At 51.3% G+C, this 13,934-nt stretch overlaps 3 protein-coding genes across 3 annotated transcripts; 1 reads left to right on the forward strand and 2 right to left on the reverse strand.

The window, feature by feature from the left end:
• Positions 1–1,350: 1,350 nt before the first annotated feature.
• On the forward strand, positions 1,351–6,537 carry ENH_00070310 (voltage gated chloride channel domain-containing protein, putative; the record flags this gene model as incomplete). Its single annotated transcript, XM_013582531.1, has 10 exons — positions 1,351–1,952; positions 2,135–2,325; positions 2,781–3,233; positions 3,372–3,603; positions 3,744–3,967; positions 4,177–4,424; positions 4,796–5,122; positions 5,306–5,412; positions 5,632–6,321; positions 6,438–6,537. The coding sequence occupies 10 exons, from the start codon at positions 1,351–1,353 to the stop codon at positions 6,535–6,537; spliced, it is 3,174 nt and encodes a 1,057-aa protein (XP_013437985.1).
• Positions 6,538–8,795: 2,258 nt separating this feature from the next.
• On the reverse strand, positions 8,796–10,252 carry ENH_00070320 (hypothetical protein; the record flags this gene model as incomplete). Its single annotated transcript, XM_013582532.1, has 2 exons — positions 8,796–9,677; positions 9,830–10,252. The coding sequence occupies 2 exons, from the start codon at positions 10,250–10,252 to the stop codon at positions 8,796–8,798; spliced, it is 1,305 nt and encodes a 434-aa protein (XP_013437986.1).
• Positions 10,253–10,383: 131 nt separating this feature from the next.
• On the reverse strand, positions 10,384–13,690 carry ENH_00070330 (hypothetical protein, conserved; the record flags this gene model as incomplete). The annotated part of the gene is given in 3 exon segments (XM_013582533.1): positions 10,384–12,087; positions 12,091–12,587; positions 12,685–13,690. Coding segments are annotated over 3 exon segments (3,207 nt in total).
• Positions 13,691–13,934: the final 244 nt, after the last annotated feature.

Genomic DNA, 13,934 nt, shown 5'->3' on the forward strand with positions numbered 1-13,934 from the left:
GTTGGTTGGCCGAAACCATTAGCTACATCCCAAAACACAACAGTCCTCTCCTTTGACTGTTCTGAAAATCAACAGTATCCTTCTAACTCTATTACCGCTTGGCCCAGACCTTCGTAGGATAAGCTCGACTGAGCCGTTGGTTGCGCAGTAGCACACAGCAGGAGCACCAGGCACAAAGTTACAGGTTTTAAAACTGGGAAGGCTAAATCCATAGCGAAATAAAAGTGCCCTTGCTGAATTCGCAGATATTCTGGTGCATGTAGTAATATTTGCAGGTTTCAGTATGGCAGGATCCCATCCTTCTCCAAGCTTGAGCAGATCGTACTGCCCAACTGAAATTTAAGCTCTCTAAGCCTATCAAAAAATCATATTTATATGAACCTTCAAGACAAATTGATTGTGCTCTAGCGGATGCAATGTTCGCATAACTCAGGTCCGCAAGACACCTGTAGACGAACTGCAGGCTAGGTAGCTTCTTTGTAATTGCCTCCAGAGAAGAGCAATCAATAAATACCAAGAAAAACTGCTGAATGCTCAGATGAATGTGTTTAGTCACGGGAAAACAGTCATGCTAGTTTTGCAACTCTGGAGAGACAAGCTGTCCAGAGAACGATGATTGTCGTAGAGCCAACACCCCGCAAGTTCGCCGGGAAGCAAGCGCTGATATTTTGCCATTAAAATATAGTGCTTGCTGAATAATCAATTAAAGATGAAATGGACCAGGGGATGCTAGCTGTAAATCATAGTACCAAGCAACCTAACATCGCAATACCAACAGCCGCTGCTGCCTCGGCAGCTCGTCCTCCTGCTCCTGTCGGAGCAGCCGTAACAGTAACCCGAAGGTTTAAGATTTTATCGTGCATACTAGAAGATATTTCCAAATAAGTAGAAGGAAATTAAGGCGTAACACTGCTTGGGACAGAGACGACACTTGGGACGAGGGCCGACGGTCGCGGTAACGGCAGCATCTACAGCAGTTGAGGATATTTGATAAAACGCTAAGGCTGGATACTGCGAGGACAGGATAGCCACATCAGCAGGTGCAGCTTCTGGCGGTAAATTCAACATTTGCGTCTCCGTGGGCCAGTAGTGATCGGCGACAGGAGAAGCAGCAAATACGGCGGCAGGTGTCGTCCACGTGGATGGGTTTGCTCTATTAAAGCACTTAGGGCTTTACCTTTCGCCTTGTGAGTAGCTGCCACCAGCGCTTCCTGCGGCACAAGCCGCGGAAGCAGCAACAGCAGCAAGGATAATATGACCGGCAGCCGAACTAACTTGCTGTAGCAAAGGGACTTTGCGCTCCAGCAACGAAATGCTGCGTTAGCAAAGCTACCAACAGCGGAAGCAGAGATGAAAGCATCGTCGCAGTGGACTCCAGATGCGGAGTTTCTGCAACAGCCATCATTTGTCACGGAGAGGCAGGAACAGCAACAACAGGGAGAAAGTCAGGAACTAAGTGAAGGGTGCGGGCTGCTTCAGGAGCAGAAGGAAGAGCAGCAGCAAAGCGAAAGATTGCTGCTGCCATTCCATAAGGCGCAAGCCGACAAAGTGGAAACAGGGAGCTCAGTAGAGCTACAGCAGCAGCGACAGCCCCTTCAAGAGCAAGAACAACGACAGCAACATGGAGAGGCACCTCTCTGGGAGTTATTCTTTTCCAGGAGAAGCAACTGGCAGCAGCAGCAGCGCGATATTGGGCAGCAGCTGCGGCTGCTACTGAGATGTCTTGCCGCTGCTCCTGGCTTTCTGCTGCAGCAGCTGCTGCAGCACCTGCTGCTTCTGCTGCAGCTATTACAGCTCGCAGCAGCACAAGCAGCAAAACTAAAAATTTGGATTCTTTCAGCAGCTACGGGCATAGCAACAGCTGCAGCTGCGGTGTACATACAACTGAGCTCGGAGGTTATTGCAGACTTCCGAACTGGCTTCTGCCATGATTCACTTCTGAAGGCTCATGAGTAAGAACGAGAACAGCTCGTAGCCGTGAAACTTACCTTGGGAATCCAGGGCCTTGGAAATTTGTGTGTAGCTACAACTCCCTTTTCTGCATTTGAAGGGCTGCAGTCAAATGCTGTAACACCTCATGAGCCAGTGATATCACGCTACTGCCACAGCTTCTGCTGCGACTACTGTTTTCAAGTGGATGCCTTGCAGGCGTGCCGAAGGGTTTTGCCGGCGAGGGGCCCTGGCGTTCGTGGAATTCGCTCATTGGGGCTGAGGGTCTCACAGGAGACTTCGTCAACTTCTTTGGCTTCTTTCTCGTCTCAGTCGGCTCTGCTACTGCTGCTGCTGCTGCTGTAACTGCCTTCGCACCGCAAGCTGCAGGATCGGGTGAGGGGTAGGGTGTGGCGGTAAACGGAAGAGGTTTAGGATGTAGGGTATGCGGGAAACAGCGGAAGAGTGCGATTGATTGACACCTTCTGTGGCTTGTTTGGTACTTCTTTTACCCCTTTTGCTAGCAGAAGTCTTACCTGCTTGTAATTGTTTTGGGGACGACCATTTGTCCTTGCTTTGCAAATCGTTAACCTTTCCTATTTTCTTCTGCTTGCTCTTTCCACACATGCACTCGCGGGATTTACACCCTTCGCCGCGGCTACGTCCGCCCACATCTCTACATCTTTTCAATATTATTTCGTGCCGGATATTCACACCTTCCTTCCTCTTCATTTACTTTTCCGCTTCTTCTTGTATCTTCATGCCTTCTTACTGCTGTATCATTCTCTAGTGTCGTGTCACTCCTGGTTACGCAAATATTCTCCCGTTATTGCGTTTTGCTTGCGCTTAAGGCATAGCCGACGCAAAGGTATTTATGAGCGGATTTAGAGACAGCAGCTTTCTTTCTCCTCGGGTGTTGGCGGTGAAACTTCTTACCCTATCTCTAGCAGTGGGCAGCGGCCTCTCCTTAGGCAAAGAAGGGCCCATGGTTCATATTGCCTGCTGTTTGGGATTCCTGCTCCTCAAGACCTGTAGGCGCGCTACAGTGGCGGTTCCTCGGGTATACCGGCAGGTTAGATCTCGCGTTGCAGGCGTCTGTAGTTCACTATGTCGGCGTGTATCAGCACTCCGGGCTGGCCACATCGTGGCGTCAAATCCAACCACAGCCGCCGAAGAAGAAAATACAGAAATTGTCAAACTGTGTAGTCTGCCTGCGAGTCCTACGACGGCAACAGGTTTCCCCCTTAAAACTCGGGACCCCGACGAGCCCCTCAATGCAATTCTTCTTGCAGCATGTGCAGCGGGTAGGAGCATGAACCTTTCACGGGTTTCACCAATGCTACATTGAACCATGTTGACGCCTAGATCCTTCCAGTTGCGGTTTGAGAATATTTTCCAGAGAGTTAAATGTCTTGAGTACTAGGTTTGAGGGCTGTTCACAGGAGTTGGTTGCGCATTCTCTGCACCCATTGGGGGACTCTTGTTTGCTTTTGAAGAAATGGGGGGCGGCCTCGGAGCGGTTGGGCTCAGACCAAGTAAAGAATCATCTGGGGCCCAGAGAACGCTTTGGATTTGCTGCTGTTGTTGCGTCGCTGCTGCGATTACAATGCATGCCTTTGGTAGCCTTGATCCTATGGCTGCGACTACACTGTTTCAGTCCACGAGATATACCTTGTAAGCAGCGCATCTGAAGACAATAGTTTCGTGGCCAGGCTTGGACTAGCGGTGTTAACACTAGACTATATATGCGCACTGATTGAGGCTGTCTATGAACACCAATCACTTCACTCTGACTATTCTGTGGCCTGCCGCAGCACTTACGGATTTTGGGAGCTGATTCCCTTCGCCTGTTTGGGGGTTTTGGGGGGATTACTGGGCCCAGTGTTTGTGAGGCTCTGCATGAAATGGTTGCGCATTCACAAGGTGCTGCTGCAAAGTACATGCAGCCCAATCAAAGAGGCTGCAATTGTCGCGGCTATCTCGGCGGTCACCAACTACTCACTCCCAATGATGAAGCACACCTCAGCGGTCCTTTTGGGTAGGCAGCAGCTGAGTATTCCTAGATTTTGATGGGGGGCATGAGAAAGTGAACTGACACACACACATTTCGGAGTAGGGAATCATGGCAAGCCCGCTACTTAAGGCTTGCTCTTCATTGGCTTCATCCTGTAGTACTTTTAGGGTCTGGGGCATCAATAAGTTGTGATATGTAACTGTTTAAAATTTGGATTTGAACTTTTTTTTCAGAAAATTTGTTTTCGCGGTGCAGTGCGGACGCATCTGCCGATCCCTTGGACATGTGTGTCCGAGGCACTGCAAGTAGCAGTAGCAACAGCGATGGCAGTAACGGTCAGGGTCCCGCCCTGTCTGACGCGTATCGAGTGGATGGAGCCCTCGCAGTTGAGCTCTGCTGCGTCTTGTTTTTCAAAACCGTGTTGACGATCTTTTCCTTCGGCCTTATGGTGCCAGCCGGCATCTTTATTCCAGCTCTGACGGTCAGCCGAAATTCACAGGGACTATATGCCATGTGCCTTGGGTTTGCCAGGTGAAGTTGAGGGCTTTGGAAGGCGATTGCAGTTGCAGGCAACGTTGGGATAGGTGCCACGCATTTTGAGCCAACTCCTTTCTTTGTTTCGATTTTGTCACCATTTTGAGCCAACTCCTCTCTCGTCTCGATTTTGTCACCAGGCGTCTCCCTGTGTTTCTGCTTGTTGTGGCGTTGATCCGATTGGCTCTATCAAGTTTTCTTAAATCTACCTGCCTTTCGCTGCACATATTTTTCGGTCCATTGTGCTGATATGACGGTGGAGCTTGTGGACCGCTAAAGTAGTTTACTTTCAATGAAAATGCAATTGTGTGTATCCAGATAGGGGCATCATACGGTCGGCTGATGGGTTTGCTGATGCTGCGTTTGCGCCCTCTCTTTTACACGTCATCTCTTTCTGAAACTTTTGCAAGTCCTGGAGCATATGCTTTAGTTGGAGCTGTCTCTTTTTTGGGAGGAGTAACGCAAACCAACATAGCCTTGATTGTTATCCTCATAGAAGTCACCAAGACCTCAGCTGCTCTGGCTCTCCCCTTCCTGCTTTCTCTTGCCATCGCGAAACTCCTCAGTGCCAGGACACAACAAGGGGGGTTTTACGCTGCCTTAATTCGATTTAAAAGGCAACCGTACTTCTTCCATGAGACTCAAGTAAGCTACAGGAACAGTGCCATGTGCATTTCCTGGCTGTTGTTCATGTATTCCTGCTACCACCAGGGCGCTCACGTTGTGAATGTTACCTCTAGCTAAAAATGATACTAATACTGTTGTTGCCCGGTGCTATCTATAGAGACCTTTCCCACTTTTTGCGTTTTACGTATACCTGATATGCAGGTTTGCTTTGACGGCCTGACTGCTGCTGAGGCGATGACAAGGGAACTGCAGGTGCTATCAGTGGAAGAAACTCCCACACTAGCAGGGCTCAAAGCTCTGGCCGACAAGTACTGCAAAGCACACTCCCCAAGTTGTACATCACAAGGCCGTGGAAAGCATAACAGCCATAAGGTTACGGGATCTGAGAGCATAACAGCCATAAGGTTACGGGATCTGAGTTTCGGCCATAGCAGCAGCAACCATGTCCCCGTACTGGCTAGGGATATTATTGTTTGTAGCAGGGACTGCAGTGCCAGGCTTGCATGGTTGTGTCTGATTCACTGCAGCTGCTCCTTCCACGGATTTCCTGTGGTTTTGTCGCGAAGCAACAAACGCCTCTGCGGTTATCTGCGCGCGTGGCAGCTGCGTTCGCTGCTGCAGCATCTCTTGCAGCTAAAGCATCCTCTGGTCCACGCGCACACATTGGTTTCTCTTTATGCCTTCCGTTCGATGGCATCAGCCAACGCAGGCAACGTATCCCCACACCAACAACAACGAAAGCAACAACAGGAGCAGCACGAGAAGGCCTTGAGGTCCTGTGCCTGTCTCCTTTTCCTAAGTGAAGATGGGACTCTTCTTCAGTCCATCCCGCTACTACGTTTGGCAGCAGATGGCCATCTGAGAATTCTCACAAGAGCAGTAGCAGCAACAGCCGGGCAGGCTGCAGATGTACAGGACACGCCAACGTCACAGACAGCAGGAGCAACAACAGTGGGCAGCAGCAGCAGCAAGTATGCTGGGGTAGAAATGGAGATGCAACAGTTGGCTTGTGTCTCACACCCATCCGAGTTGGTAACTACAGCAACGGAAACAGACAGAGCTATAGACTCAGTAGCAATAGCAGCGGGGCAGAGCACCGCTTCTGGTTTTCAGGTTTGCGTTGACATCTCTGTGCTGGTGGATGAGGAAGTGCTTCAGCTGCCTCCTCACACTCCTCTTCTGCAAGTCTATAGATTGTTCGGGTTACTTCATTGCGAGTGAGCCCTAGAAGTTGTTTCTTTTTTGCCGATGATGATTGCTTTCTGCTTCTCCACTCGTCAGTTCGTGCACAGCTCACGGGTTCTGCTGTGGTGCGCTTTATCGGCGTGTTCAGGGTTTGTTTGCTATCGCGCTGTGGTGTGTTGGAAGGGCTGATCGGCAAGAAGAGCTTTCTCACCGCAATGAGGACCCCACAACTAGATGATTGCTGCTGACAATTAAGCTTCTGCTCGTAGTGATGAATCTTGCCTATGCGCTTGCTCTCACGGAAGATTGAAAAAGAGTTTTAGGCGACTTAGGAGCTTTCAACGCTAAGCGAAAGGGGGAGTTGCCATGAGAGCTTATGAGCGGAAGAGGCATTCGCTGACCTGCCTTTGGGTGTATTCTTACTATAGGAAGTCATTTTTCGTGCAGTTCCGTTGCACGCGTCATGAGGTGCACGTTTTTAATTTATGTATGCAGAAACATGAGAAGCAGCATGCGTAAATAGCATTTTGCTATGTAAATAGTACTGCCGTTCCGTTTTTTGTTTATTTGGCCTAGCTTGGAGAGGTAGAATTAATGCGTTAACTGTGGCTGTGTGGAGGCAAATGCGCTACGTGTAGAGGCAAATGCGCTACTTTCTGGTGCAGTGCCTACGTTAAGTACTTCTTCACCTATATCTAGCCTTAACTTAGAACTAAACGCAAACTGCAAGTCGCAATCCGTTGTAATAGCCGAGATAAGCGACTAGCCGAGACAAGTGACTACATGGCCACGCACAGAATTCATAGGGCGTGGGCGTCGTCACACTCTAGATGTGGTGGCGTGAAGTGAAAGTCGTCGCAGGCGTAGCAGAATCCCGAGAATGGAGTAGGCTTAAGTTGACGCATAGTGGTTAGAAAAGAAGAAGCAACGGCTTGGACCGCGTGCTTCACCGAGCCCGATGTAGGGAGATAGCCCACGCATACAGGTGGGGCATTAGTACCAAATATCCGAGAACTGTGAATTCCCCTGGATTCGCCTATCGAAGCAGTACCTTGAGCTATTTATATAACAGGAAGCGCCAACTGTTGAGGTCCACATGGGGAAAATGCCGGTGGAGTCCCATAGATGTCCACTGTTCCGAGAGGCTTCAAGCAGCCCGCACTGTGCGGCTTGCTGGCAGGGGAGACACTTTGCCGAATGTGTGCAACGAGTGGATGCAACTGCTCGGAAAACATTTCATGCATAATACACGGCCTTCCTGAATCAAGGCAACAATAGGAGGTTTTGTTTCTTTTTGTCCAGCGAAACGTACTGAAACAGGGCCAGTAGCTTGATAGGTAGATGCCCAAGCCGTCTAGACTATCCTCCTACCCAAACTGCGCTGGCCTTTTGCGCCGTGAAGTCAGCACACTATAATAATCGACAATCAATAACGTCAAATGCTTCGGAGGTTTGACGTTGGGCCTCATACAATTTAACGCAATGTGGCTTATCTATGCATTTCTCAACTTCTTGAGAAAACAAGGTATGTGCTGCCCCATACAGGCTATTGATGTAGAAAAATCAGTTAACTTTCAATTTTCATCAGAACACGCCGGAAATATAGAGTACGTAAGGGCCCAAAGGAATGCACTTGCTGGGTCTACAGCGGGACAGCGTGCGCACTGTGCGTGACTTCTACCCTCAACCTAAATCCACATCAACCTGTTGGTAACTGAGCATCAACGGGACCAGTGCTCTCCATGGCTCTCTCGCTAATCCATGACATGAGAGCGGACGCCGGTAGGAGGCTGATCCACAATCTTACAGCCACATGCAAGCAGGTAAGACGCCAGGCTGCAAAGGATATAGGCATAAATCACGTACAAGCCCAACTCAACAGATTCCATAGCGCGCGTTCGAGCTTTTTATGCTGAAGCAAGTCCGAAAGATATGCCACCTCGTATCTGCATGCTCCTGCGTGGACTTCACTCCTCCGAGTCCCTAATTTTAAGCACTCTGCTGAGGTAGCTGAGCAGAAACCGACGAATTTTTCGTAATTACGATATTTCCCACAGGGTCACCAGGTCGACACAACTAGCGGAACCTGCAACCGTTCGAGACTAAACCAACAAGCTGAGCTAAGCGGTCCACTCAGGGAGGCGCTGAGCTTGCACTGGGTGGGCTCAACCGCATTCCGCTCGGCATGCGCTCACTTGTTTTGCTGGCGCGCAGTCGTAGGGTTCCCCTTGAAGCAACTCATGACAAGTAGCTTCCAATTCTCTCGTGTACTCTTGGCCAACATGGCAGGAGCTGCTGGGAATAGGAGTGTTAGCTTAACAACAGCACATAGTGAGTAACACTATGGACCGCCACATCGTGCTGCCTCTACTGGAGTAAAGATGGAAATGCGCCACTTCATTGTGTTCTGCGCTCTACGCGTCGTCTAAGCAGCTCATTAAAATCTGTTGGCCAAGTAACGCACTGCTTTGGTGCATTTTTCAGCCTTCAGTTAAGCAAGGAATCTCTACTGAAAGCATCGCTCTTGGGCTACTGCAAAGGCTCTGTCGCCATGCTGCTCCCTGCAGTAAAACCGCCATTTCTGCTGCTGCTTCTGCTGCACTCCATCAGATGCACATGGCAGCAACAAAAAGACGTATTCTTCGGCAAACGGCGGCCATGGGAGGACGCAATCCCTAGGGGGAACACCGGATCGTGATGATGCATCTAGAGAAGTCTCCGCAGTGCCACTGCAACGGTGAAGGACTCGCTGCAGTGCACGTTTCTCACTGCAGGACAGTACTGGCACTAGTATGTCGCATTCTGACTCCAGCACCTTTCCTCCCTTCTGGCTGTCTTCGTCTGCTTCTCTTGTACAGGTACTCCCCGCTGTTTCTGCAGCGTTTCCCTGTTGCTGCAAACGGTGTAGCAGCAGCTGCAATGCCCGATTTACCACTGCTAGAGCGGAAGGATCTGTGCCAAGCACTCTGCAAAGCCCCGCGCCAGCAGAAAGCATGAACTCACACCGCATGCAAGCAGCAAGAAGCGCAACAGGTGGCACCCACGCCAGCCCGTCACTGGAACGAGCAGCAGCTGTCGTTGCTGCATGCGCAACTGCATGCCGCTGGAGTTCGTCTGCGGCAGCCTGCATAGCAGGAATGTGGCAAGGGAAAAATCGCCCTTTACAGCGGTCATTGCTGTAGGTGCCCGAATGCCCAGAACACGCCGCAACCACCCCTGGAGTGAATTTACAGCGTTTGCTTTCGTGGGAACCACTGCCGACTAAAACGCATGCGCAAGCAAGTCGGCACCGTTCAGCTAGCGAAGCCACAAGTATCCGCAAAATCTGACCCAAAAAATCCGGGGCCGTGAGGGACTCCAGGCCATGCAGTGCCACTTCCCCTTCGACCTGTAGCAAGTAGAATGTCACAGCACGAAATCATCTAGAGAATAGCTGCGATGGGCTAGGCACTGAGACGGCCGGCAAACAGTTGAGTGCTGTCAAAGGGAATTTGAACAGGTTTCTGCATGTAATGCCGACTGCCAGCCACAAACGCCCACCAAGCAATTAAAAAACTGCTGCTGCTTGTCCCCATTAGGAAAAGGCTGCTCTTCCTCATTCTGTTCTTCTCTTGCGTCTTCTGTAGAACTCGATGTAGCGGTGCCTGCAGCAGTAATTGCAGCGTTAGTAGCAGCCCTAGCTGCCTGATGCACCGCATTCGCCATGTTTGCCACAGAACTTGCTGCTGCTGCAGCGGCCGAACGTGCTGCTTCCCTTTGCAGTAGCAGCCGTTGTCGCTGCTTCAGCAACTGCTCCACACTGCATGGGAGGCCGGCGAAACAGTGCTGCCACCATATTGTGCCGCACTCAGGTCGGAACGTTTCTTTGTTTGACAACTTCAATAATGCTTCGCAGTGCTTCTTAAAAATGTCTCGCACAACTGCAACTGTATTTCTCCGCTCTCTATAAAGAGCTGTATGCATGTCGAGGGTGCTCTGTAAAGCAAAAGACAAGCAAACAAGGCAAGCGTTGTACGCTATCTAGATCATTAACTCTATGACCGTGCACCAACTACTCATTGATACACCAAAACTACCCGGTACGCATTTCGTTCCTATACAGAAAAGCTTGCCTCTGTGATTGGGGGAAGAATTGGGATGATGGGCTCGTGGAGGTCGGCCAGACCTGGAGGTGGAGGCAGCACAAAACGGAGAGATTCAAACGGCTGCTGCTGCTGCTCTTCGGGCTTATCCTGCAACAGCCACTGCAAGCGCTGCTGCTGCACCGCACAATTCAGCTGCTGCGTTAGCTGTTGTAACGAGCAGCAGCAGAAGTCCGGCAGTGCTGCTGGGCCATCAGGACAGCAAGAAATGCCACCTCCTGCTGCTAAAGCGCTCCTCGGCTGGCTCTCATTTACAATATCTGCTGGAGATGCTGCGCACGCTGTAGCCACTGCCGCAGTTATGCCGGAAACCACACGTGGCAGCAGCAGCCCCCTGTCCCACATCCAGCGAAGTTGCATTACAACTTTCCGCCAGAACTCCTGCAGCAGGTCAAGCCTCTGTTGCTCCCCTGCAAAAAGCGCCAGCTCAGCGAAAAAACTGCTACCGCTGCTACTGCCCCAAAGGAGGCCGAATGCCAAGTCGAGCCCACAGCAACTGCAGGCACTGCTGCAGCAACTGCATTGAAGGCATTTGTTGCTACCAGTCAAAAGTAGTCGCTTGGCCTGCTGTTCATGTATTAGCAGCTGCTGCTGTCGCGTCATAGGTCTGAACAGCTGTTGCACTTTTGCCTCAATAGCCGCTGCTCTCGTTTCTTGTGTAGTACTATCATCGCTCGTGTCATTGCTGCCGCTGCATACGCTGCTGTCGTTGGGGCCGGCATTTCTTCTGCTGCGCTTGCTTGCAGCTTTATCCCCAACAGAGCGCATGCTGAAGCGCTGCCTGTGCCGGCTTCTACTGCGCTCGATATCTTGAATGATATCTGGGCTTAGTGATACAAAGGGGTCCTGGTTGATAGCCTTGCTATTGCTGTTGTTGTTGCTACAGGCGATCAGCAGAACGCTCAGCTGGTGAATTCGACTCGTAATGCCGCAGCACTGCCGCCATTCGTCACTTTGCAGGAAGCACAGGGAGTACAGCCGCTGCTCCGCCGTTACTTTTTGGTTGTGGCGCTCCAGAAAGTTCTCATAAGCTCCGAATACTGATTGATGCAGGGTCAGCCTCAGCCGGCAGTCAAATGCGGCAGCAAGCGGCCTAGTTCTTCTGTGGCTGCTGCACCAGAAGTCCCGTAGGGGCCGGAATGGAGAACACCAGATTACGTGTAGATCCTGTAGGGGACACACCTGCAATAGAAGCAGCTGCAGCAGGGTGTCTGCTGAAAGCGCAACACTGCTGTCCAAGCCAGCAAGCGGAGCTGCAGCGCCTGCAGCGACTTCATGCCATCCGCTTATAATGCTTCTGTTGATCCCGGCACAGTCGCTGCTGCCGTCATTACCTTTACCGCAAGTGCTTTGTGACTGCTCCAACCACCAGTCTTCGGGGACGAGTTGAAGAGCTGCTGTTGTATGCGTGTCTTCGTAATCAGCGGGCCACGTATGATGCCAAGGGCTAGGGAGATAGTACGTGTATTGTGCTGCGACCGCCAATCGCTGTAGCAAGGATAATATGTGGTGCCTCTCTTGATTTTGCATATTCGAACTCATCTTAGCGCCCAGTTGAGGCAGAAGCAAATGAAGGAATTCTGCAGAAAGCAAATACTGGAAGAAGAAGCTGGAGTTTTGGCTGGGTACGCACAGTCGCAAGACTGCACTTGCCTCCTAAGTAAACTTACTTGTCGCGTCGCAAAAGGCAAATGTAGAATTGAGAGAACGAGACTCATACTCCCTGATGAAAAGTGGTCCTGTTTCGGTGGCGTCGCTGGGTGCTTCTTCTTCACTCTGTTCTGTCTTGCCTGTCACGACAACGGGCAGCGCTGTTGTTGAATTCACTGCGTGAGCTGGATTTCTGTTCCTCTGGGACTGCAAAACCTGAGAGCCGATGCAATCCTCGTGTAGCGGTAAGTGCAGGAAGAACATGGGCAGCCGTTTTAGAGTCTGATGCAGCTGGATTTGATCCAGTTGATCTTCTGTGCAGTCGTATGGGCAGTACTGCACTGCGCGTGACGCCAGTCCAAGGGCTGCAAGGGCCGCCCTCGCTGCGTGCTTTGGAACGCGCAGTGAGCCAGTAGACGCTCCTGGTGCTACTGCTGTATCATGCTTCCCGTCTGTTGCTGTGCCAATAGGTTGGCGTATAGCTTCGACCAGCAAGAACTCCGAAACTGAAGCCAACGGGTAGTACACACAAAAAAGAGAGGGGATCCTGTGCCATGAGTGTGGCATCTCACTAGGCTTTTGATTTGCATGCAAGTCACTCACCACCAAAGTTGCGCTGCACAAATGATGCGCGGCTGGGGAAGAGTTGTTCCCATCGAAGAATACACGCGGCGCAAGTGCCGCAGCGCAGCTCTTCATCGCCGCTGCTGTCGTATAAGTTGCTGGCTACCGCGGACCTCGAGATGCCATGGTCCTCTGCAAACCGCTGTTCCTCTAGAGTTGAGTGTAGAGCAGCATCGCTGCTATTCTTGTCAATGCAAGTGCAGCAGAGCTCCGGAAAAGGCGCAGCGCACGTATATGTGACTCTCAACAATTGCCCCTGTTCTGTTTGGGAGAGGTCTAGAGCATGCTTAAGATGCTGTGCAGTGCAAAGAACAGTCTGAAGCACTAGAGGGGCGAACTGCTGCAGAGATATCGCACAGCGTCGCTGTTCTTGCTGTTGTTTCGGTGACAGGCACTGGCAGGAAATCTGCAGAGGCGGTACTGCGCAGGCGTGCCAGCTGCTATGGCTCTCTTCAGGTATGTGCATGCCTGCGCCAGTATGTGGAACACCAGATTCTGGCACCATTGATTGTGCATTTGCAACTGCGACTTGACGTAGGTAACGCCGGCGAGCAGCAACAATGGGGAAACGGCCAATAGTGACCGAGAGCTCGTGCTGCAACATCTCCCATGGAGAGGCACGGGAAAAGTCCTCGAATACCAATTCGCGAATCAGCGTATCACTCAGAAAGATGGCACTGATGCCATTTGTGCTTCGGCTGCTTCTGCGGCTACTGTTGTTGATGTTAATCTCGTCGTCGCTATCTGTGTCACCGCAGGAGCCACGTTTCCTGCTGCTCTTGCTGATGGTACGTGGCATGCTCCCAGCATTCTCTACCACTCTGGCACTAGCCGTAGTGGCCTCCGCAGCCCTGGCATGGTTCTGTGGGCTGGAGTCGCCACTTTGTGTATGGCTGCAGGCAGTAGCGCTGATGTCGCCGCTGGTGCCTTCCACGCTGCCGTTGTGGTGTCCCCCCCATGTATTGTGGCGCTTCTTCCTCCCCATCGTCTGCAAGCTCAATGCACATGTCGACGGTACTCGCAGCTTTCCCGCTTCAACTGCAGCCGTTCCTGTTCACTGCTGTGGTGGGACAGCTACAGACGCTGAAAGGGGTGCAGCATCTTCATACGTATTATACGCCCCATAGAAAAGCAATCCTTCAGAACGAGACAGCCGCACAGTCTTGCATGCAGCGTCTAAGAACAGTTCCGCATCTGCAAGATGGTGACAACACAAGTGAGTGCCACTC

The sequence above is a fragment of the Eimeria necatrix genome, genomic scaffold (assembly GCF_000499385.1).
Source record: "Eimeria necatrix Houghton genomic scaffold, Enh_scaff681, whole genome shotgun sequence".
NCBI lineage: Eukaryota > Apicomplexa > Conoidasida > Eucoccidiorida > Eimeriidae > Eimeria > Eimeria necatrix.